This window comes from Rhodamnia argentea, chromosome 5, assembly GCF_020921035.1.
Source record: "Rhodamnia argentea isolate NSW1041297 chromosome 5, ASM2092103v1, whole genome shotgun sequence".
Lineage (NCBI taxonomy): Eukaryota > Viridiplantae > Streptophyta > Magnoliopsida > Myrtales > Myrtaceae > Rhodamnia > Rhodamnia argentea.
The window spans coordinates 10,312,053-10,335,586 of record NC_063154.1 but is presented as its reverse complement, the minus strand read 5'-3'; the positions used below and the strand labels follow the sequence as shown (position 1 = coordinate 10,335,586).

At 39.3% G+C, this 23,534-nt stretch overlaps 2 protein-coding genes across 3 annotated transcripts in view; both read left to right on the top strand.

Annotated features, from left to right (window-relative positions):
* The first annotated feature begins 6,161 nt into the window (after window positions 1-6,161).
* LOC115747428 (histone-lysine N-methyltransferase, H3 lysine-9 specific SUVH4) lies at window positions 6,162-23,139 on the top strand. Of its 2 annotated transcripts, XM_030683595.2 has the most exons (18): window positions 6,162-6,345; window positions 6,396-6,452; window positions 6,553-7,176; window positions 7,298-7,378; window positions 7,569-7,610; window positions 9,010-9,075; window positions 9,493-9,547; window positions 9,694-9,800; window positions 13,098-13,274; window positions 14,914-15,012; window positions 15,702-15,800; window positions 17,261-17,310; window positions 17,403-17,491; window positions 18,123-18,282; window positions 18,597-18,702; window positions 18,794-18,976; window positions 22,065-22,298; window positions 22,674-23,139. In XM_030683595.2, exons 3-18 carry the CDS (start codon window positions 6,565-6,567, stop codon window positions 22,785-22,787), a joined length of 2,274 nt encoding a protein of 757 aa, XP_030539455.2. In that variant the 5' UTR covers window positions 6,162-6,345; window positions 6,396-6,452; window positions 6,553-6,564; the 3' UTR covers window positions 22,788-23,139. The 2 variants fall into 2 exon arrangements, with proteins under 2 accessions (XP_030539455.2, XP_030539456.2); XM_030683596.2 differs by lacking the exon at window positions 6,162-6,345 and having other exon boundaries at window positions 6,378-6,452.
* The window catches only part of LOC115747425 (alpha-mannosidase At3g26720-like), a 29,609-nt gene continuing 12,444 nt past the window's right edge, over window positions 6,370-23,534 (top strand). The window contains exon 1 of the mRNA XM_030683585.2: window positions 6,370-6,392. The gene's annotated coding sequence lies outside the window, so the exon portion shown is untranslated. The remainder of the gene's footprint in view (window positions 6,393-23,534) is intronic.

Sequence of the window (23,534 nt, the reverse complement as noted above, 5' to 3'; positions counted from 1 at the left end):
GCGAGATGTTCAGCTTGTTGAGGAGCTTGGTCACGTTGCTAACGCCAAAACACGCGAAAATCGAAATTTAACAACGCACTCGAATCGAGCTCTTCGACAGTTCATGTGTGAAAATTCCATGGGAATGAAACCAAGATCAAGAAAATTCAAGCCGTTAGCTAGGGGGTTAGCGTGTTTGTAGGGAAAAGAAAAAAGAAAAAGGAATCAGATGATGCAGATGCAAGTGATAGGAACTCAATCCCAGAGAAATTTCCAAAGAAAGAAAAGCAAGACCGATTGAAACTTTGTCAGTTCTTCTACCAAATCATCGCCATCACCACAATCCACAAACGAAGAAAGGCGTCAGCACGGCTGTGATCCGGCAGGTCCGGTGGCTGTTTCCGAAGTGCAACACCAACTCCGACCCGACGAGTGACCAGAGATCCGCTACATCGACTCCGGAGAAGAGCTTCCTGATGGTACAAGTTAAGAATCATTTAGCTTTTGTCAAACAAATAATGAACATGATAAGATATATAAATATATGATTTTAAATTTGCAGTTCACCAAATGGGAGATATCATAAGATCAAATCCATGGATTTTTTATCCTATCTTATCCAGTCTCACTTTGATTAGAAATTTCGACGACCAAACGCGACCAAAATGTTCAAGTTAGGCATGGGCCAAAGTTGGGCCGCTTGGGCTTTCTCTTATGAGGATGTTGTCCGAGCTCGGTCATTATTCTTTCGGGGTTCTCGGGCCTAAGTGGGCCGATCAGTCTGCCTATCCGTTGATCATCTTTTCTCTCATACCCGTCACTTAAATATTAGTGACGATCGATTTTCAGATGGGGTTAGTCCCTCCTTGGAACTGGGAAGTGGACTAGACGGGCTGGTTCCTAGTTTGAGCAATCGGGAATTCGCCCACTAGGAACTAGACCAATCTGTACGATCTCATATTCGGGTGGGTCCAAGGAACTGGCAACATCTCCTTTTCTTTTTCCTAGTCAAGACCATGTGTTGTTGCATATTCTAAACTCCTATACAAATAACGTTAACAGAACAAACTCATGATAAAGTAAACATGATGATCAAGACCATGCGTCCACAGTTTACATTACGAGCTTGTCACTAGTTTCGTTGTGCAAGGAAGCAAGCAAAATAAATCTACCAATGATAAATGAACACAAATCTTTAAATCTCAAGAATAAAAGACCAAGCAAAATGGCTTGAGAGCTCATGAGCCACTGAGATAAATCAACTTCTCAAGCCTTGAATCTAGAATCAAGTCTCGAAAGGATTCACAAGCCGTCTCCAACTTAGAACTTCAGCTTTTATCCATAAAGTGGCGTGCTTTGTGAACAGTGGGCAAACTAATTCTGGTTTTTTCAGTTTATATGAATTAAAAAAAATAAAGAAAATCCGTCTGGTTTTGATGGACTATTCCACACCTAGAATCGAGAATCAAATTGATATTCACGAGTTCCAAATTTATGGAACTCGGAATTGTCCAGAATCAATCGGTTTGGTCTGATTCGCAATCTAGTTTGGGCGGTTCTTTTTGCTGACCCCTTGCTAGATATGGGTCGTTGCACTGTCATGAGTATTTTTATGTGACACGTGTTAAAACTGTGCTTGTGCGGGCAAGTTGACCAGTTAGTCTCGGAAATAGTTTTTCTCCAAATAAATGGACCTTTAGAGTGAGCTTGGGAATGTGTTGCGTTTAAAAATGTGCATTTTGACCCATAACCTTGAGTCAAAGAGCTTTTGGATGTGCAAAACACTCGGATACAAAGCAATACCATGAAAATTGAGAAAAACAGGAAAAAGAGAGAAATGTCGATCTACTTTTTGGCCGCCCCCAAGTACGGGGGCGGCGCGACCCCCGATGGCCCCACCCGGTCGTGCTACGACTGCAAATGGGTCGAGCGGGCTAGGCTTTTGCCATGAAACCGACACAACCGACCATTCGAGCCTGCAATTTCCAAGCTTGGTTTGCTTGCCCAGCTTGTACAAATAGAATTGGCCCGGCATGTTTTTTTCTCGAGCCGATTCTGTTCGGTTTGGGTCTAACCCGAAATAGCTTAAAAGAAGAACCGAAAAAACAAAAATTCTCAAAAGAATACCCCATGAGTAGTCCTCCGTCAATAGACATGCGGTCCTACTGATAAAGGAATTGAAGAGTGGGAATACTAGTATCATATGTGCGGGGTTGGACTCCTGCACTCTACAAATAGGCTTACCAAAAGTTAGAGAGAGGAAAATTAGAGATAGGGGAGATAAAAGAAAACAAAGTCCTTACCAAAAAAAAAAAAAAAAAAAAAACTGTCACTCTCCAGTTATTCAAATCAACAATACTCACAATACTAATCTTTAAATCCTACACTTTGCTAATCATACAAGCTCTTCAAAACAACAATATCAAACTCGAATTTGACACAGATAAATAAATTCTCCTTAAACCCAACACTCAAACTACTAACTTGAAAAACACCATTATCGATCCAAAAAAGAGACCATCCCGAACCTAACAAGTTTACAACGCGATAACCAATCATTTAAGGAGATTTGTCTATTTCACGAGAAATGAACGATTTGAAAAAAATATCTTAAAAATGATTTGTTACGTCGTTGGGAATAATTAGCTAACAAAAAATATTTTATAATTGACAATAATAATATTATTTTTTGTTTAGACGTTTCTGTAAGCGATACGAGGAATATTTTTTAGGAAAACATTTTTCAAAACGTGAATCTTTCACGAAATAAACGAACTCCATAGCCGACAACACTATATCAAAAGGTAAACGAAAACACGAGTCACGTGACTTTGTCTTCCTTCCACCCGTGCATGATAGTCCATCGCACCTTTTAACCAATCTATAATCCATCATGAGCGTAGGGTCGGCCATCTTTACTACTACCTCTACAATGAATAACAAAAACTAATTAGTCGTAAATTAAAGGGATGGTATGTAATTTATATCGATATCATGGATTCTAAATCTTTACCAAATTCGATTTTCTTCGATTAAAAAAAAAGGTCTACCGATTCTTCCTTGATAGAAATAGGAGTTTGGCAAGACCATAACCAATCATGAGCACAAATGGGCGTCTCCACCATTTCTGGAGCTCAAGAGCTATGAAACATATGGAGCGCCTGCCCTCCTATGCTAAAGGCCGACTCGGATGCCACGATAAAAACATGTATAGCCAACACATCTCAAGCCAAAACAAGCTTCGGATAACAAAAAGAATAGTAAAAATGAGAAAGTTTCTCTCTTACATTTCGAGGAAGTGAATAAAATGCCATTGACAAAAAAAAACATGAGAAGCCATACGAGAGAATCGGAATCTCAACGGGTTTTCTTTCCACCAAATCAATACATCGAAATTAGGGAAATTTTTAAATAAGGGAATGAAGTTCTCTCTTTTTCTCAAATAAGGGCCCCAAGTAAATCGTATTTCAAATAAGGGCCCGAAGTGACATAATATGTTTCAAATAAGGGCCTTAAATGGCCATGGTGTTTTAAAAAAGAGTTTGGCCTAAAGGGCATTTTTGTCATTTCTCATTTCTCATTTTTGTTCATTTTTCTCTATTTTTTCCTTTTTTAAGTAAAAAAATAAATAAAGAAACATCATGGCTGCTGGCCCACATTGGTGAAGGGTTGACAGGGGCGACAAAGTCCGGTGGGGTCGCCGGCGCCTCGGCAAGAGCCTCTGGCCCTTGCGAAAATCGGGAGAGGGTCGAGCCTTCACCCAAGAGTGGGCGGGGGTCGCCGACCCTCCCCCTCAACCAAATTCGGGAGAGGGCCCGACCCTCTCCCTATAGCGAGCCCTCGCCTTTGGTCGATCGGGGCACCGGCCTTCACCGCCCCGAGTCTCCCCGGGAGGTGGGGCCGTGGCTAGCCCTCCCGCCCGTGTATGTTGTCTTTTTCTTTTTAAAAAGTTTTTTTATTAATTTTTTTGGAAACAGAAAAACGAAAAGTCTAATAAAAAAATCAAATAGGCAAAAAGACGAAAATGTCCTTGAAATCGAGTCTTTATTTGAAATAATATTCACTTTAGATCATTGTTTGAGAAAATGAGGGCATTTCAAGCCCTTATTTGAAATAGGGTTCATTTAGGGCCCTTATTTGAGAAAATAAGAGGATTTCGGACCCTTTTTTGAAATTTTTCTCGAAATGATCATTAGTGGGTTCATGCTCTTCCGCCAATTATCTATCGTGCTCGTCGTATCGTGCATGCTCTCTCACATCTTTCCTTCACAAAGCTCTGGAGCCTTTATGTCCAAATCCAAAAGATGCATTAGTAGAAGAAGTGGGATTTGCCTTACTTGTTTTAGCCGTTCCACTTTGAGACTTAGGGCGTGTTTATTTTACTGAAAACTTCGTGATGAAATATTATATTTTCAAGAAAACTTGTTAGTTTTAATTTGTTTAGTGGCTTAGAGAAAGTGGTTTCCTTCTTGTTATAAGGGGAAATTATTTTCATTCAATCTAAGTTTGTTGTTTTCATTTCATGAAAAACGTTTTCCGTATATCGACTAATTTTTGGTCACTTGGCCATGCCCCATTTCGATTTCTATTCAATACTAATAAACACTAGTGCCTTTTCTTCCAACTTTGAAAGATGGATAAGATAATATCAACGAACAAAAAATGTTCTAAATCAATTAATGAAGTTTTCAAAAACATCATCAAAAAATCAAAACACCAAAAATTCGAAAAATAATTTTTTAACAAATAGTTTTCCTTCAAACAAACGGACGGAAGATTGCTTTCCTCGTCAGTGCTTCTTAGCTCTCCTAGCAAGTCTTGTAGTCATCTGACAATGACTTGAAAGTAGCAAGTATCTTACCCTCTTAACTCCACACCCATCTCTCTTCCCTCAAAAATCGTCCACAATCCACCCCACATAGCACATTTTGGGCACTAAGGATTTAATAGCAAAAGCGTAAAACAACATGATTTTTTTTTTTTTGGGGGTCAGTAGAAACAACATGATGTTCACATTGTGTGAATTTCTCCACTACTTGTCATACTTGTTTTTCATCTTTCCAACCATAAAAGCCAAAGTAGAATCCTTACCATCGCATTGGTCCTGCACATATTCACCAATCGAAGCGATAACAGATTGCTAACCACATAAGAAGAGCCGGACACTCGAAGAGCGGCATTGTGGAAAGTTCGAGGAGATGCATGCTAGCATGTTGCATACTCTCAAGCATCATAAGTAGGCACCCCCGTTTTTTGCTTATTCAGCTATGAGCATCTCCTACGCTGACCCGTGTCAATTATTAGATGCTATTAGGATTTTGTTGAATGAATACCCAATGAACACTTGTCGAGCAAGTAAGCTCAGTTATTTCGTGAAAAATAGATACTTGAAAAATACTCTCTTAAAAATAATTGTTTCTATCGCTTAAACTAGTAAGTTAATGAAAGATTTTTTTATTGCTTATATTTGTTTATGCCCAAGCGTTAACATTTCTATTCATCCATTTTTATAAGTGATGCATACCATTATTTTTAATAAATTATTTTTTTATGTTGTTTATTTTTCACGAAGGAGATATTTTTTTCTACGTGCATAATTGAAATACTCTAAATTATTCGAAAACTCTCAAACACGAGACGAATGGGAAGAGCCGGAGCTTCCCCTACTGGAGTTTCGCTAGGCAACACGCGCCTCCGCGCGCCGGATTTACGAAAATACCCCCCAACAAAGCGCGCAGACAGGGAGTTTCGGCCCGGGGGGCGGCCCACCGCGCCCCCAGCCGTGTTCTGTTCCGCTGCAAATTGCTCAGACAGACGGGCGGGACCGGCGTGTGCCGGGGCTCCGGCTCCCCAACACGCGGGTCTACCTGCACCCGCGGCCGCATCGGGGGGCCCTTTTCATTCCGCCCGACCGCCCTAGTTAAAGTCAAAGGTGTACCGACGGCTTTGAACCCTTCGATCAAAGCCAACGGGCGTCCCAGAGGATCCATAACGCCCGTACGCAATGCTAAGCCCGGCCACAGAGAATCGGCCCCCCTTCCGGCTCACGGATAATGGGGGAGAAGGGAGCGAAAGCGGGAATTAAACAGGCAAAAAGAGAAGAAAATAAAATAAAAGAAAGTCATTCGATTTCATCATCTTTTCGGCTCGATTTAATGCTCCCAGAATTCGAAAAAAAACCAAAAAGAGGAAAAAGAGAGAGAGGAAAGTGAACATCACGCAGTGCTCGATCCTGCTCGCCAGATCAACGCTGTACATTTGCGCCATTCCTCTCGAGATTAGAGCTTAAAGAAGAGAGAAAAAGGAGGAGGAGGAGGAGGAGGAGGAGGAAGAAGAGGCAGCGAAGCGAAGAGCAATCCCCTCTCTCTCTCTCTCTCTCGCTCTCTCTCTCTCGCTCTCTCTCTCTCTCTCTGTCGCTCTCTCCTCTTCTCTTCATCGCGCCCTCCTCTGCCGTGAGCCTCTGCGATTTCTCGGTTCGTAACCAGCGAGCATTTCCGGTTTTCGTTGCGATTCTCGTTTTCGGGGAACCTGATTTCCGTGGGTTTTTTTTTTTGGGCTTGTGGGTGGGTTTAGGTGGTGGGAACGATGGTGGTCCCGTCGCTTCAGTGCATGGATTCGCTGTCGAGCGACGAGCTGAAGGCTAACGGCTCGGAAGTTGTCGCCTCCAGCGCCGGCCGCGGCAAGAGCCCTAAGAGCGAGGGCAAGGAGGAGGGCCCCGGCGGCGGCAAGCGCGAGAAGGAGAAGGAAAAGGAGAAGGAGAAGGCGAAGAAGGGGGGCGAGCCGGAGTGCTGCTCGCCGAGGCCTCCGGGGACGCAGAGGAGGTGCAGCGCGAGGATCCAGACGAAGCAGAGGGCCGAGAAGGAGCTCCTGGTGCGCCGGAGGGTGGAGCTTCTGGACAACGGCGACGGGGTAACGTCCACTGGCAAGAGGCGCAATGTGGGAGGTAGGGGGAAGTCGGGAGGGGAGAGTGCGGGAAAGGAGGGTCCGGAGGTGGAGGAGAGTGAGGTGGAGGCCGTTGGGGGCGCGGAGATTGTCGGCATCAGCGTCGAGCCGGCGAGTGCGGGTTCGGGCGTGCAAAGGGAAAGCCAGGTTGCGGCCGGTGGAGATAATGTGGCCCCTATGGTGGAGAAGAGTGACTTTGCTAAGGTCAAGGAGACTCTTAGGTTGTTCAACAAGCATTATCTTCACTTTGTTCAGGTCAGTTTTCATTTGCTTCTATCTTTCGGATGACTCAGCCGCAGCTTTTGTAATTATCTTTGTTAGTAGGCCCTCTTTGGTGTTCTAGCTTAAATGACATTGTCTGCTCCATGGCTATCAGGAAGAGGAGAAAAGATGTAACAAAGAGAAAGCAGAAAACTCTAAAGGTTCACAGAAACCTAAATCGAAATCGAAATCTAAGGTTAGTATCTGCTTCACCAATTTCCTGTATTAGCCTAATGTCGCCTCTGTCATGTATGGGCTAGCTTCTGTTTATGAAACACTCTGACCATGGCTTGCCATTGTCATTTCTGCTTAAATTTATAGCATAAGATGTCATATGGTTGCAATTGCTGATTCGTGTTTATATGACCTCTTCTTCTCTTGTTTAGGAACAACAAAAAGGTTCAAAGCAATCTAAAACTAACTCCAAGGTGAGTGTCTTCTTCACCCTTTTCTTCTTAGTCTTATATCACGTTATAGCTGATGTACTTTTACTGGATTCCTTTTCATTTCGTTTCATTCATCTCAGCTCCTGATATGTTACTTAGGCAGTTTATTTTACCTCTTTAATTCTGCTTAGAATAATTGTGCCTGGGCTATATTGGACTGCGCGAGTTTTGCTGTGGTTTAATTACATCATGCTCCCTGTTAGAAAAACTAGAAAAACTTTATGTTCTTCTTAAACAAAAGCTTGAGTTTTTTAACGCCTTTTGCATCAGTGCTCCTCTGGCATAAGTTGAGTATCAGTGATGTCTAGTTCAGGTTTTACTTCTTTAGCATTCATGCTTGGGATAATGATTGTGTCACAGCTTCACAACATTATTTATGTGCTTTGTACATGTACTGTGCATTGCACGGGCTTAATGGTTGGAAGACCATTTAGGAGAGTAATATTTAGATATCTTTCCCAGTCAATCAATGAGCAATTCATTTTATACATTTTTGATCTACAACTAGGGCACAACGGTATTAAATTTCAAGAAAACTAACATCTAAGAGACAAGACTTTGTGGACGATGTAAAATGATAGCTATGGAGACCCAATCATATCTGCGCAAGTGGGGAAGAAAGGAATGACAACTAAAGGAAAGCATATGATAGAGATATTTCTTAATAGTCATGTAACCAGAATCAAGAGAAGTATGGTGGAATCAGCGATCTTCGCCTGTTGAAAATGTCCAATTTTGGTGGACGGTACCTCGGATGTAAAACAGAGATCAGTCTCATTTAATGAGGAAGCAGATCATTTGAAGAGGTTTATGTGCAGAATAAAATTAGACATTATGGATGAAATGAGTGTATCAAAAGTTACATCACCTTGCTACTCAAGAGGTGTTCTCATTGCCATCTTTTTACTTATTGCAACGAAGATAAAAAAATTGTATTATTGGCTCAGCTATATTAAATGCTTCCTAATTGCAAAAATTAGCTTATATATGTTCTATGTTGTTCTTTTTCCTTTGTTCATATTTCCTCAGTCTTGGCAGTGCGTAGATCTCCTGCATTGCCTGCAGTTGTGCTGGATCATGTTATTTCCAAATTGTTGGCCTCCTTATCTCACATTTTTTCATGAGTACTATTGTTGCAATTAGCATCCTCTATGAACTTCCTGATTATCTCTTCTATGAAATTTGGAGTTGATCTTTCCTCTTTTGGTTGTGAAATGCTTTGTTGTCATTTTCTTGGAAATGTTTTGTTCTTGTGGTGTTATTTTGGTTCTAAAAATTCAAATGTGTGAACAAAAGCACTTCTTGCTTTGTTGTGGTAGGTGGTATCATCTTATATGTAGTTGTTTCGATGCTTATTCGTATCTCTCCAAAAATGATGCAGAAAGGAAATTCAACAGGAGATACCAAGAAATTAGCCATGAGGCCTGATTTGAAGGCAATAACCAAGGCAGGTTGACACGATCTTGTGTATTCTTAGGGTCTATCAGGGATTACGTCTACTTTTAATTTTTGACTTTTTGTAAATTTTGCAGATCCCAGTGAATTTTTTCTAGATCGAGCATACTTGAAACATTTCAAAAAATGACATGTTGAATCATATACTGCTTTTCGCAACTTAAATTTTGAAAGAAGAATCGTAGGTAGAAGTCAGAAGTAACTTTGCATGCTTTGATTCTTTTGTAATACTTCAAGTTTTCTGACATTTGTAGCTCCTCATGTTCACTCAATCTGATTTTTTCTCTAATGTCTTGGATCCCTCTCAAGCATGCTGCTCTCGCATTGCTTCTCCTTAATTTTCGGAAGAAAGAAGATTGGGGTCCTGCCTTGTGATAATGTTACTCACTCATTCATTTTCTTATGTCAGATGCTTGAGACCAATGGTGTCTTACATCCTAAGAAAAGGTTTGGTAATATACCAGGTAGGTGGTTTGCATTGTATGTTCACTTAACTATGTCCTTAGTCTTGATTAGGACTTTTAAGTTTTGGGATAGTTGATCTGTATGATTGTGACTTGAAAATACAAAAGCAACTTCTGCAAATTTTACATGCTGCTTTGAATGTCAGGTATTAATGTTGGTCATCAGTTCTATTCACGAGCTGAAATGGTCGTCGTTGGATTTCATAGTCATTGGTTAAATGGTATCGACTATATGGGCCAAGCATATAGAAAGGTAATGACTCTTTATTCCCTTTTATTGGTCTTTCAAAGAGGTGGAATCATAAATGTCATCAAATTTCTGTTATTGTCTTTAGGTCTATCAGTAGATGGAATGAGGAGTGTTTACATTTGGAATTTTGTATCGGTGAATTGATTTTGAAGAGGGGATTCACTAGCTATCTTTTCCCCGCACCGTAGTTCGATCATATATTGGTTCTCCATGGTAATGTTGGGGTAAATTTTTAGCATTGATAAATGCTTTTATGCCAGCATCCAGTGAGGTACAATACATCATCAACATCACCTTTTTCCCAAACTAGTTGGGGTTGGTGGTCGATTTACCCAAAAATAAATAAAATAAAAGCAAGACCGATTAAGGGAAAAGAAATATTTATATAAAAATAAAAATATATAAATATATATGGGGAAAAAAGACTAAAAAGGACAATGCGGGATATAGGAATTTTGCCCCTCCACAATGGTGATAGCTTTCCTCCACTCCGTCCTAAGACAAACCGTACGCTAATCTATTTTCCACTCCATTAAATCTTGTTTTACTACTTTCCCTTAGGAAAATTTTGGCCGACCTCTTCCTTTCTTCATGTCATGCTCTCGGTGACAAACTTCTGTTCTTACTAGAGCATGTAGGGATCTTCGAAGAATTTCCGAAACCATCTCAATCTATGTGTCAATTTATGTTGTTTCATTTTTTCTGCCACCGGTACTACTCCAACTTTTCATCAAATATCTTCATTTCTTATCTTATCCATCCTTGTATGGTCACACATCCACCTTAACATCCTCATTTTCGTTACTCCCATTTTATGTTTATGTTGCCTCTGTGCTGGCCAACATGCAGCTACGTATACCATTGCTGGCCTTACTGCTGTTCTATAAAATTTTCGAATGAGGTACAATCAGTTATTGAAATTACATTTTAATGTGATGACTTAGATGGTGTTCGGTGTGGTTTTGGCTTTTGGCAATGGCCTTTGTACCTTAGTAGGAGTTTAGTGAAGTGTTTTATATACTTGATTTGTAAGTCATAACTGACTATGTCCTGTATTGGATAGTACTAGTATTACCATAATACTGAATTGACTACTATAAAGTTACTAGGATGCAGTCTGTTTGTAGTTACTTTTAGTTACTAGGATGCGGTCTGTTTGTGGTTACTTTTAGTTTCTATCTCTTACTTTATTCAAGTTTTTCCACTCTTAATTTGACTTTTATAATGTGTGTAAGAGTTGAAACTTTCAAAATATGCGACCTATGGAATCATAAATAATTCTTTCATAGTTTTTGAAACTAAAAACATTTCTTTCCTTTTTCAAGTTTTTGGAGGGAAAGTAAAAAGTAGGAAAAATTCATCTTTCTAAATGTGTGTAAGAGTTGAAACTTTCAAAATATGCGACCTATAGAATCATATATAATTCTTTCATAGTTTTTGAAACTTAAAACATTTCTTTCCTTTTTCAAGTTTTTGGAGGGAAAGTAAAAAGTAGGAAAAATTCATCTTTCTAAATGTGTGTAAGAGTTGAAACTTTCAAAATATGCGACCTATAGAATCATATATAATTCTTTCATAGTTTTTGAAACTTAAAACATTTCTTTCCTTTTTCAAGTTTTTGGAGGGAAAGTAAAAAGTAGGAAAAATTCATCTTTCTAAATGTAGACATACACACGCCAAGTGATTTAGTTATTCTTTTAATTAGTTTTTTTGGATACCAAACCACATACTTTTTCTTTCGGTTTTTTTTTTTTTTTTGGCCCACTTCTTTTATTTACCAAATGACATAGACCAATGTCAAGAAGCGGGTGGATGAGTTTCTTGGTTTTTCCAATTGGAAGCACTAGTGGCTTTCAGTAGAAGCAAAAAATGGGAGAGGTGGAGTCTGTCCCAAATGCTTACTTGCTCAAGTGACGCTGAAGGTGCATGTGTGCTAGCTTATGTTTCAGACTTGTAATTTACTGGATCTCAAATTCTATCAGAAGGAAATCAATTTGTTTGTGGTGAGGGAAAGTTAACCAACAAGAAAAACCTCCTCCCACTAGTTGGGTTGGTTACATCAATTTTCTCAGTCTTGCACCGATCTATGATTATCTCCTCTTGAAATTTGTAAATGCAAGATCTTTTATGCTATGTTTGGGAGAGAGGGAGGTGAAGAAAGAGGGGGGAGAATGCACCCAATTTTAAACTTTCCCTCTCCACTCTCATCCTCGCAAATTTCAACCCCTCCATTTTCCCTAGTTTCCCAAACAAAGCCACTAGGGAATACCCCTGCTTCTTTTGCCCGTTTTGATCACTTGCAATTTTCTCTTCACATGTAAGCCCCATGGTTGATTTCTCTCATCTTTTTCTAAATCGAGGTGTCCTGTCATCCAGGTAACTGATTTTATGTTATGGAAGGTTTACTGTTGGATAAAGGTTGTGCTCGATCATCACTGTTAACAATATCTGATTTAATGGGATTATCCCAAAGTGCTTAAACAGCAATTTAGATGGCTTCAATTTGTTGATGGATTTTTTTGGGTTCAAGTATCATTTGGATGTTAGGTATGGAGTATCTTTTGATTAATTGGGGTATAGGATTGAAGTGGTTTTCGTCAAGAGAGTTATGTAAGTAAGAGCATTGGAGGGAGAAGGAATAATGAAAACTGGCCTAACTCTTTAACGAATAGAAAATCATGCCATGAGGCAGTTATCACAGAGAGATTATGACACCAACGATCGATGTTCTAGCACAGTAAAATGTTTTGTGAAAAGCCATGCGTCTAACAAGCCTTATGTCAAGCTCAATAAGTGCAGTGTCGGTAGAAAACCCCATGAAGACTGAATAGCTCTTGGTTTTTCAAGTCTTGATACTAATGCCGTTTGTGGCACATCTCCCTAATCTATATGTATTGGCAATGGGGAGAGAGAAGATGGGCGTGGATGTCCAAATTGACCTTAGTACTGTAGTTATGGATTTTATGCATCTTGCTTTGCTTGGTAGATCTTCTTTTCAATTTCTTTTGTTGTTGGTACCGTTGGACAGTTATCAAAGTGACTCTTTGGTCTTTGGTTGTCATTGAATGCCTTCTGTAGTTATGGATTCTTTTGACAAGCCCTGTTAATAAGTAAACAGTCTACTGAGAAAACTCTTGCTCTGACCGTACTTTTATTTTTGCAGTACTGCTTTATATTGGATGACTTGTTGCCTTAGGAGCTTTCTTTTTTCAAACATGTAATTTGCTTGTTGTTGGATGTGTTGAGACTTATTTAAAATGCATGGACAATGAAGTCGTCGGTCATTTGCATTTGTTCCAGGAATACAGTAATTACACATTCCCTGTTGCTGTGGCGATTGTTCTATCAGGCATGTATGAGGATGATCAGGATAATGCTGATGATGTTGTATATACTGGTCAAGGAGGGCACAATCTAACTGGTGATAAGCGTCAAATTCGGGATCAAGTATTGGAGCGTGGTAATTTGGCTCTAAAGGTGTGCAAATCGTTCTGTCCCAATTATTTCTTTTCTTTTCCATTCTGAATACTTGCTCTTGCTAGCTCCAAACTGTGTTGTCTTTTTGGGTAAGTGCACCAAAAAGGTCCTAAGACATATGGCGAAAGTGCAATGAGTCCTAAAACTTTCAATAAGTGCAATCAAATTCGAAAATTTGTCAAATTGGTGCAATCAAGTTTCTTTGTTAGCTCTGTCCAATTTGGATAATGAAAAATACCAACGTGGCTTTTGTTATTACTTTCTTAAGAGACATGGTGCCGTTGTGGCAGCCACCAAACGCCACATAACACAAAACATAAGAATTTTCAGAATGAAAAACAGATGACAAATGAAAAGTAACAGAAAAGGAGGATAAAAAAGACAAGAATTAAAAACGAAAAATTTCCCGATTGCTCACTCGTACATGCCTTGCATCGAGTTCAAGCTGTACTTCTCCACCATTAAGCTCCCCGCACAAGTGCCCTATGGCAGCAACCAAACCCTCAGAAGTAGCCGTAGCTTCTCCCTCATCTTGCGCTTAGCTATCTCCTTCAATCGATTGATCCAAAGAACTTGTCTTTCATTGGAGAGAGTCCAACTTCTGATTCTCGCCTCAATAACAGTTGGAATTGGAAAAACAAGCACAAAGATTGAGGAACTACCCAGAAGCATTGAGGAGAGTAGAATTGCTTCGATTTGAAAAATCGTGGCCTTTTTGCTCCTTGAAGTATTTTATGATAAAGCGCAGAATTTTTCTGAAGCAGAGAGACAATGTGAGGATTTTGTGGGAGAAAAAGAACAATATGAAAGTTCCTATGTTCATCTAAGAGTGGGAGACGAAGAAGAAGACATGCTCTAACGACTCTTGTCTTGGCAAGTCGTCGGTCCTTGCTGACCCTCACTTGGGCAAGTCCGTGGTCCATGCAAGTCGATCTGGAGCCGATGCCATTATCATTGTCCACTCAGTCTCATTGTCGCTGCTGTCGCAATCAGAATCAACCTGCCGTGCCATTTCTTTTGGTATATATCCTTTCAGTTTTCCTTTTAATTTTTTATATTTTTTTTGGAAAGTGGCTGACATGGCAACCGGATCAGCGTCTCTATATTCGTAAAACATGATGAAAAATGCCACCTCAGCTTTTTCCGTTAACCAAATTATGCAGAGTTGACAGAGGAACTAGATCGCACCAAATTGACAAGTTTGAGGACTCGATTGTACTTTTGTGACAAATTTTAGGATTTTTTGTACACTTATCCGTTTTTTCAACTTCGTTGAAACTTTTCAGGCTAGTCATTATAAGACAAGGCTCTAAGCCCCCCTTTGTCCGCCGACTTATTGGAGGTTGTATTTCTAGTTATCACATTGATCGATTTGTGATGCTATTCAAATGCTTCCGTTTCCCATTTCCATCTTGTTCTCAATAAGAATAGCGCTTAAGCCATCTTATTGTCCTTCCAATATGATTTGAAATGTAGAATGTCAAACCTGATTCTCTTTGTGTCAATACTTCTTATGAGTGGGTTGTCATGTTCTCTTTAAGTCTCTTCTTGACAACTTCTTTTCCTGGGCAAGTAAATTGAATCTTATTGGCATCTGATAAGAAATGGAGTGATATGCAGTCAACATATGCTATTGCAGAATTGCATTGACCAAAATGTGCCTGTCAGAGTGATACGTGGTCATGAATCCAGAACCAGCTACTGTGGCAAGGTTTATACATACGATGGCCTGTATAAGGTACTGGCACTGTTTCGTGAACGAGGTTCCATTATTTGCTAGTCAGTTTCTGCGGCGGACCATCATATCTTCATCAACTCAAATTTCATCGTACTGCGTTTCTTTACAAAAGGAAACACACTGGCCCATTTTCAGATGCACCACTGCAATAGACCTATCAAAATGGGTTCTAAACTCATTTCTTAACCCATATATGATGGGCTGAGTTGTTATGCGAGTTTATTTTCAATAGTTGGGCCTTATAGGCTTTTATACATAATATGAGTATTAAGTGAGTCGTAAATGAGTTTACAACTTACTTAAACCCAATCCACCTCTATGACTCTCTCCTCATTCTCTCTTGCCCTCAATTGATTATGCCCTCGCTCATTCCTCACTCTCACCTTAGTTTGGGTATGCGTTATCCTATATTGAATTATATATGCAAGTGTTTTGGGAATATGGTTGGGTTGGGTATGAGTCGTTAGATTTGCTATGCAATATATAGTCATAAACGGATTAAATGGGTCTGTTTGGGTTGGACCATTCATGACCCGGTCCAAACGCAACAGGCTCACCCGCTTGATGGGTCTAGCACAGCATGTGCATGCACAGTGTTACTTGAAATGTGAAATCAGTTCAGGAGGGGCACAATGCATTGAAAACTGTGTAGATATATGATGTATTATTTTATTTTTTTCTGCTCTAAGGTCGTTACGTACTGGGCGGAGAAGGGTATATCTGGATATACTGTCTTCAAATTTCGATTAAGGAGGATGCCAGGGCAGCCCATGTTGACTACCAATCAGGTGGGAATGTCTTGTATTTGATTTTTTGACTTGAGCCTACTACATATGAAATATTCTCCACATAAGTGTACTTGGATTATCTACTACAATTCTATAATTCATTTGCATTTTTTGACGGTGGGAGAATTGCTAGGGCCTGTAGGCAAAGCCAAGCAGTGCCTGTATAGTATTAGGCCGGAAAGGCATGGCGACTGTTATGGAAAGGAGAACAAAAAGAAAATTGTGCAAAATAAGAGCTTTAAGAAGCCTATTGCATTGCAACAATGAGAATAAGTAAGCATTACAAAGGTGCGCATCATGTGAAAGATGAAAAGAAGTACTATAACATGTTCTATACTTCTTATTATGTAAGAGTACACTGACCAGCCAAAAAGAGGAAAAATTAAAAAACCTGAGTTAAGTATTTTCTATTCTGTCGCCTGGTATTAGCTAGCAGGTTTTGCTATTTATTTGAACCCTAACATGGTGTCAAGGCTAATTCAAAAAATAATTGTGCAGTCAGTTACAAGAAATGAATTTGAATTGTATTAGGATTATAATTAGCAAAACCAATGTGGATGATGAGACAATTGAAATTAAAAGTTGTTTAAGTGATTGTAGATGATCACATGGCCAATGGAGGGCACTTGTCTGCAGAATAGGTTCTGTGAGTTTCAATCTCCTTGAACATTTATCACAATTATGACATGTAATTGCCATTTTCAAAAGTCATGCTCATGTAATTCTCTAGATTGATCCTGGCTATTTTTAATTTTAAGAATTTTTTAATAGGAGGAACATATACGAAATAAGCTTGCTTGAAGATTTTTATAAATTGGCTTGAATACCTTGGAAACAAAATTGGTGTATTCAAAGACAAATCTAAGGGGTAAGATCCAAAGATGACTGTGGAAAAAAGTGCAAAAGAAGCACAAGTCCAAGGTGAGAGAGGTTCAGTAACTTCAGATTACAAGGTAGTAATAAATTTGTGTAAGGTAGGCCCGAAGCATTCAACTATCTCAAATATAAGAGAACAACCAGAAGAAAATGGAGCTTAGCTGAAGGGGAGGACGGACAATGACCTAAACTTTTGTTCCACGCATGGTCCCATGGGTTTGGAAATGTATATTACAAAGCGGGGGACCTGCTGAGGGAAGGAGGGAGGTTCAGTAGTTTTGATATTTATTTAGTGTTAAACCTATTTTGCTTATCAAATCAAGTACTTTTAGCAGGTAAATCAGTTAGGATTTACATTCTATTCAGGTTGTATGCCAGTCTTGATTGTGCTAGAGCTCCCCTTTCTATTGCGAGAGTTGGCATCCTCTTCGTCTCTATAAATGAAAGTTTGAATTCATGGTTAAAACCACTATTAGTGTTTATGGTTTATGTTCAGTATTTATACTCAATTACAATTTAATTATCCTCAACAGAATTGTAAATTGATTGATCTCCTTTCTTATTGTTTGTCTCCCCCATGGCAGGTTCAGTTTGTTTATGGTCGTGTTCCTAACTCTGTGTCAGAAATACGTGGGTATGATACTTGTAAACTGTAAAATGGGCAAAAGAATCTTTTATATGGACTTTTAAGGAGTATCTCACCATATCGAATATTTGTTGCATAAGATTGGTATGCAAGGATATCACTGGGGGTGAAGAGGCTATTCCTATACCAGCTACAAATTTAGTGGACGATCCTCCTGTTCCACCTTCAGGCAAGTAATTGACACATTCTTGTGCATTTACGTATGGAAGCTATGAATGGTCTAACCTGTTAAAGGATTATTTCCAGTTGATTGCTTGCCACTGGGTTGTGTCACATCTTGTTCTTTGGATGAAGATTAACTCGGGTGAATTCGATTGGCGTATCATATAGGTGTAGCATTTCCTGTCATGAGTTGGTTTGGTTATCTTATGAATGCAACCATTATTGAGAGAGCAAACCCTGCTAGGGATTTGGTTGTTCTGCATGCCTTTTGAGATTTGGATCAGAGAGATTGGAAGAAGAGAGATCCGAGAGATACTTGTCAGAGATGGTGGTGGAGGCAATGGTGTGCATGTGCTGCATGGCAGCTAGTGATGTCAACATTGACAGTTGCAGGCTCCAGACCAAAGATGGGGTCGATTTTGTGCTTGCACTGATAGTTCCTCACAACCACATAGGAGAGGATACTGCCACATAGGGTTTTCCTTTAGCCTAAAATGGATGGACCTGCCAGAGATACTTGTTTGCGCAATGTATACAAGCATTATGAGTTAATCACACGATTTGAATGTTTTAAATTCAGTTGCAATATGGGTGTTAGTTGATTTACCATTTTGAACATGGTCATTGTAATATTTCAGGTTTCACATACATCAAGACCATCCAAGTTTCAAAGAATATAATTCTTCCCGCAGCTTCCACAGGTTGTAAGTGTCGAGGGGGTTGCATTGATCCAAGGATCTGTTTATGTGCTACATTAAATGGTTCTGACTTTCCATATGTGCAGCGAGATGGTGGCAGGTGAGGATTGTTGTATTATGTGGTTATGTTAATGATTCGATTCAATTAACGTACTAGAGTCCGCATGACCAAATACAGTTCTCTTGCTTGTCAAATGAGGAAAGATTCCCTGTAGATATGGTGCTTGTTGGTTACAACCTCAAGTTTATTACTCGTCACAAACTGACAAACTCCTTGGTCAGAGTGTAATGTATGTCAACCTTGAACTGTTTTTACTAAACCATGTTTGCTTCGGGTTTGCTCATCACACATTACTCCCTCTGTGTGTGTGGACGGACAGATGTTAAATTCAGTGGTTATTTTGTGCTTTTCAGACTAATAGAAGCTAAGGATGTTGTCTACGAATGTGGCCCAAACTGTGGCTGTGGACCTGATTGTGTAAATCGGGTGTCTCAGAGAGGCATAAAATATCGTCTTGAGGTTGTATTTTGATTGAATTATACAAAACCCTTCCCTAATGACATGTTGAGCCTCTTTTTTCCTTTGATTGATTTCTGCTCATGGATTCCAGGTGTTCCGAGCTCCACGAAAGGGTTGGGCTGTTAGATCATGGGACTTTATACCTTCCGGAGCACCGGTATGCGAATACATTGGTATTCTCAACAGGGCTGAAGATATGGACAATGCCTCTGAGAATAATTTCATTTTTGATATTGATTGCTTGCAAACCATGAGGGGTCTTGGTGGAAGGGAGGTTAGCATCTGATACTCTGCCTTTCATGATAACGTTCCACTTATTAGAGTTGGATGAGTACATATAAACTAGCTGCGTGCTTTCAGTTCCACACAAGTTTGATGAAAAAGATTTGTAATACAAATATTTTGTTGTAAATGTTGCATGTGAGTATTATTATGTTCAAAACGTGTTGGGATGTTATATTTGGTAAAAGCAAAATGCATTTCTGAATACATGCTCAATTTACGGTACTGGGATATCCAATACTTTTCTTCTTGTGCACAGACAAGTAGTAACTTAATTTCTTCCAAAACTTTTTTCCCTAATTGTACTTTTGTATGTACTTTAGATATAGTAAATTACGAGACTGTGTGAATTAATTACTTGTTCCCAAGATAATCGGGCTACTTAATAGTTCCATAATGATTGGGGACTAGAAAGGATGGTAAGGCTTTTAGAGTGGGTATGATTATGTAAGACACACAAGTCAAGTATTGAGTACATGACTTGTATCTTTGTTCCCATTACCATATCAAATGGCAATGAAGAATTATTGTAAAAAGGTATGAAATCTGTTAGAGGAAAAAGATAATCTAATATTATTCAGTAAAAGATAGTATTTATACAATGGTAACCCAATAGACCCTAAGAGTCCTAAAGACCACTTTACCCTTGATACTTCTAACACTCCCCCTCAAGTTGGAGCATGGATATTAATCATGCCCATCTTGTTACAAATATAATCTATCCTCCCACTATCCAAAGATTTAGTAAAAATGTCTGCAAGTTGTTCACCGGTTCTAACATGACTGGGAAGAATCATTCCACTTTGCAACTCTCTCGAATAAAATGACAATCGACCTCAATGTGTTTTGTTCTCTCATGAAATATGGGATTGGAAGCTATATGCATTGCAGCCTTATTATCACTCCATAGAGACATAGGAACTGAAGCTCTCAAGCCTAACTCAATCAATAGCTGCTTGTGTCATGGCTCTATATTCGACTCAATACCTGGAGCGGGCAACAACACTCTATTTCTTACTCTTCCATGACACCAGATTTCCTCCAACCAATGTACAATAGCTAGTAGTAGATCTCCTATCATTTAGAGACCTTACCCAATCAGCATAAGAAAATCCTTCAACTCTACTATGACCATGATTTTGGTAAACAATTCTTTTGTCTCGAGTTTTCTTCAAGTACCTTAAAATTCGAATTATCGCATCCCGAGGAGAAGTACGAGGAGAAGATAGAAACCGGCTTACCATGCTAATTGGAAAGGCAATGTCCGGTCGAGTAACCGTGATATTATTCGGTTTGCCTACTAATCTTCTATATCTCTCGGGATTATCGAATAGCTCTCCTCCCTCAGCAACCAATTTAACTCCTTGCTCCATGGGTGAATCAAGAGGCTTTGATCCCCGCATACCTGTCTCGATGAATAAATCCAAGACATTTTTTCGTATGACAAAACAATACCCTTTTGTGATTGTATCACCTCAATTCCTTAGAAATACTTCAATTTTCTTAGGTCCTTAGTTTGAAATAGTTTCCGAAGATAGATCTTTAGTTTAGCTATACCAACTAAGTCATCTCCTGTGATGATAATTTCATCCGTATACACAATCAAGAATAATTTGCCTTCCCTTGACTATCTATTAAAGAAAGTGATCATTGTCACATCTAGACAGTCCAAAAGAAAGTACAACTTCAGAAAATCTTCCAAACCATGCCTGTGGAGACTGCTTCAAACCATACAAAGATCGTTTTAGTTTGCAAACTATTCCTCCGACTCCCCCCGAGCAACAAATTTTGTTTTTGATGGAGTTGTAGGTGATCTTTTACTTTTGAATAACATGACGTTGATTTGGATATTTTGTCTCCATCATAAAATTATTGTTGCATATGAGTCCAAAAACTTCTGGGGACTGGTATGAACTTGTGATGTAAAAGCTCTTTTTCTTAGTTGCCCGTGGTTGCTTAAATTATATGCAGTCCATTAAGTGGATATTTACAGCCGTGAATATTTTAGTCAAAGTGTGAGAGTTTTAATTTTATCAATTACGCATTTCATGGAGGGATCTCAGCTTCAAGAAATAGGTGCTAGGCATCAAGTGATTGATCATTACCTTAAAAAGTCTTGTTATATTGTGCTGAAGTGTTATCCACATCACTTGTTTATGGATTAGTCATGACCTTATAGCTTAAGCTTTGGGGTTAGACTTTTAACATGGTATTAAGTGTCAAGTTTCCATTTGTGCTGCCACATTTAAGTTTATTTCGCATGTAGGTCCTTGATCTGCAGTTCCATGTGCATTCATATGGTTTCAGTCCGATTTGCATTTTAGAGGGGTTGTTAAATTTTATTTCACTTCATTCGTTTATGGGTTGAAGTCTATTGTGACCTTATATGCACATACCCTCCTTCCTTTTCATAACTTCAGTTTTTGAATTGGAATTTTTTTAAACATTATTAAATGAGAAATGCCATTGCATTGAGGAATGAATGAAGTAGTTGTTCATCATCCGCATCAGTATTTTATTTGGTAGGTGGCATATTGTCTATGATCAGCCTTTTCATTGCTTAAAATTGAAAGTCTTCAAATTTTGCTGCAGATACGAAGGTTAGTTTCCATGGAGGTCTTTGTACAGGAGATTGGTGCTTTCTTTTGGTTATAATTTAAAATGTGTGGATGGTTCAAAAGTATGTCTGGCATCTTGAGAATAGGCAAAACAGGGTAGTTTGTTTTCAAGTTTTCCTGAATGCTGATTTCTTCTATTTTCATCTAGCTGTTTCACAAATTTGACAAGAAATGTGCAAGATCTATACACTGCTTCGAAGCATTGTCTTTTTAGACTGAAAGTTGAAAAATGGAAATGCATGTTACTGTGAGAAAGCTAACTTCAAGTCATACCTGTGGAATGCATTTTTTCTGTGAATAACAGCTCAAATGTGTACTTCTCAGATATATATACTGAAGTTCACACTTTCAAAAGGACCACTTGTAATTAACTTTTCCATAGTGAAAAAAACGCCGTTTCCTTTATGTATGATAGAAGCAAGTGGTCACTTCATGTTTCTCATATTTCTCATGCATGATCAGAGGAGATCACGAGATGCATCTTCTGAGACAGTTGATCATATGGGCAAGCATGATGACCAGAAATCCGAGATCCCAGAGTACTGCATTGATGCTGGTTCAGTTGGAAATATTGCCAGGTTTATCAATCATAGCTGTGAGCCTAATCTGTTTGTCCAATGTGTATTAAGTTCCCACCAAGACATTAAGCTGGCTAGGGTGGTGCTATTTGCAGCTGACAATATACCACCATTGCAGGTGATTTACTTTTCTGTCTTCTGATGAACTCTTCACTCGGTAGCTAAGGACTTACTTCAATATATTCGGCAGCACTGTGTCAAGTTGTAGTCTGTGTGTCTGTACTTCCGTGTGCACTTACAAGATTTAGGTGCAGGCACATGGCTGCTAGCCTGAAAACCTTGTGTATTCATGCGAACTGATAACGTGCTTGTGCAGATATTGCATGGTTCGGAGACTTGGACCTTTATTTGCTTTTATTTTAGCGAACTTTGCGGATAGATTTGTTAAAGTGTGGACCACTGGTACTTGCTAAGTTTGAGGAACTGACATTTTTTAAGCGGGTATGTTCTAGTTTTAGTTGGCATGACTGACTTCCATTTATTTCGTGTGTAGGAGCTCACGTATGACTATGGCTATGCACTTGATAGTGTTTTTGGCCCTGATGGAAAGGTGAAAAGAATGCCATGCTACTGTGGTGCTGCCGATTGTAGGAAGCGCTTGTTTTAAAATGCTAAAATATTTCAAGCGCTTGTTTCACCTTCTGTGGTGCTCATGCTTTTCTCGGCCAAGCAAAATTTTGTGCTAACGTGCTATTGCGTAAGCTTGTTTGTTCTTGTAATCTTGTTTCTGCTGTAACAGGTTAGATACAATAGGTTAGGTTCTACGGAGAGGGAAAGGAAATAGGTTCTGTTGTGAAAATCAACGAAGCACATGTTGTTTGTTGGGTTGTGGAAGTCGATTTCTGTAGTTAGGATTTGTAATATTCCTGTGTTACGACATTTTGGGCTTTGATTGCCCACCATATCTGCAATTGAAAATTCAGAGGTGAGGGGAAGCAACAAGAGTGCATTTCCCCCGCCAAAAAGACTTGGTTTTGTCGAACTTGCGTGGTTATTGTTCTATATTGTATAAACCCTTTGGTTTTCCTTTCAAGTCACTCATTCCATGTGGTCACTTCAGAGCGAGTGTCCCTCATTACACTTTCATCAAGTGGTCCTGGGTTATCTCCCTGGTAAGACAACTAAGCTGGTGAAATCTCATGCTTTCTTCCACTTCTACAACTTGAGAGTAAACGTGGATTGCACAGGAAAATGACTGTCCATCTCCGACATCAGCCCTAAATTCTTGGACTCCGTCGGCTTAGGATTTTCTGGAGTTGAATCTAGTCATTAGATGGGTATACCTTGTGGTGGTCTTATGCAGTCGTGCCTCTGTTCTCTTTGATCCATCTGCAATGGGCAACAATGTGAGGAG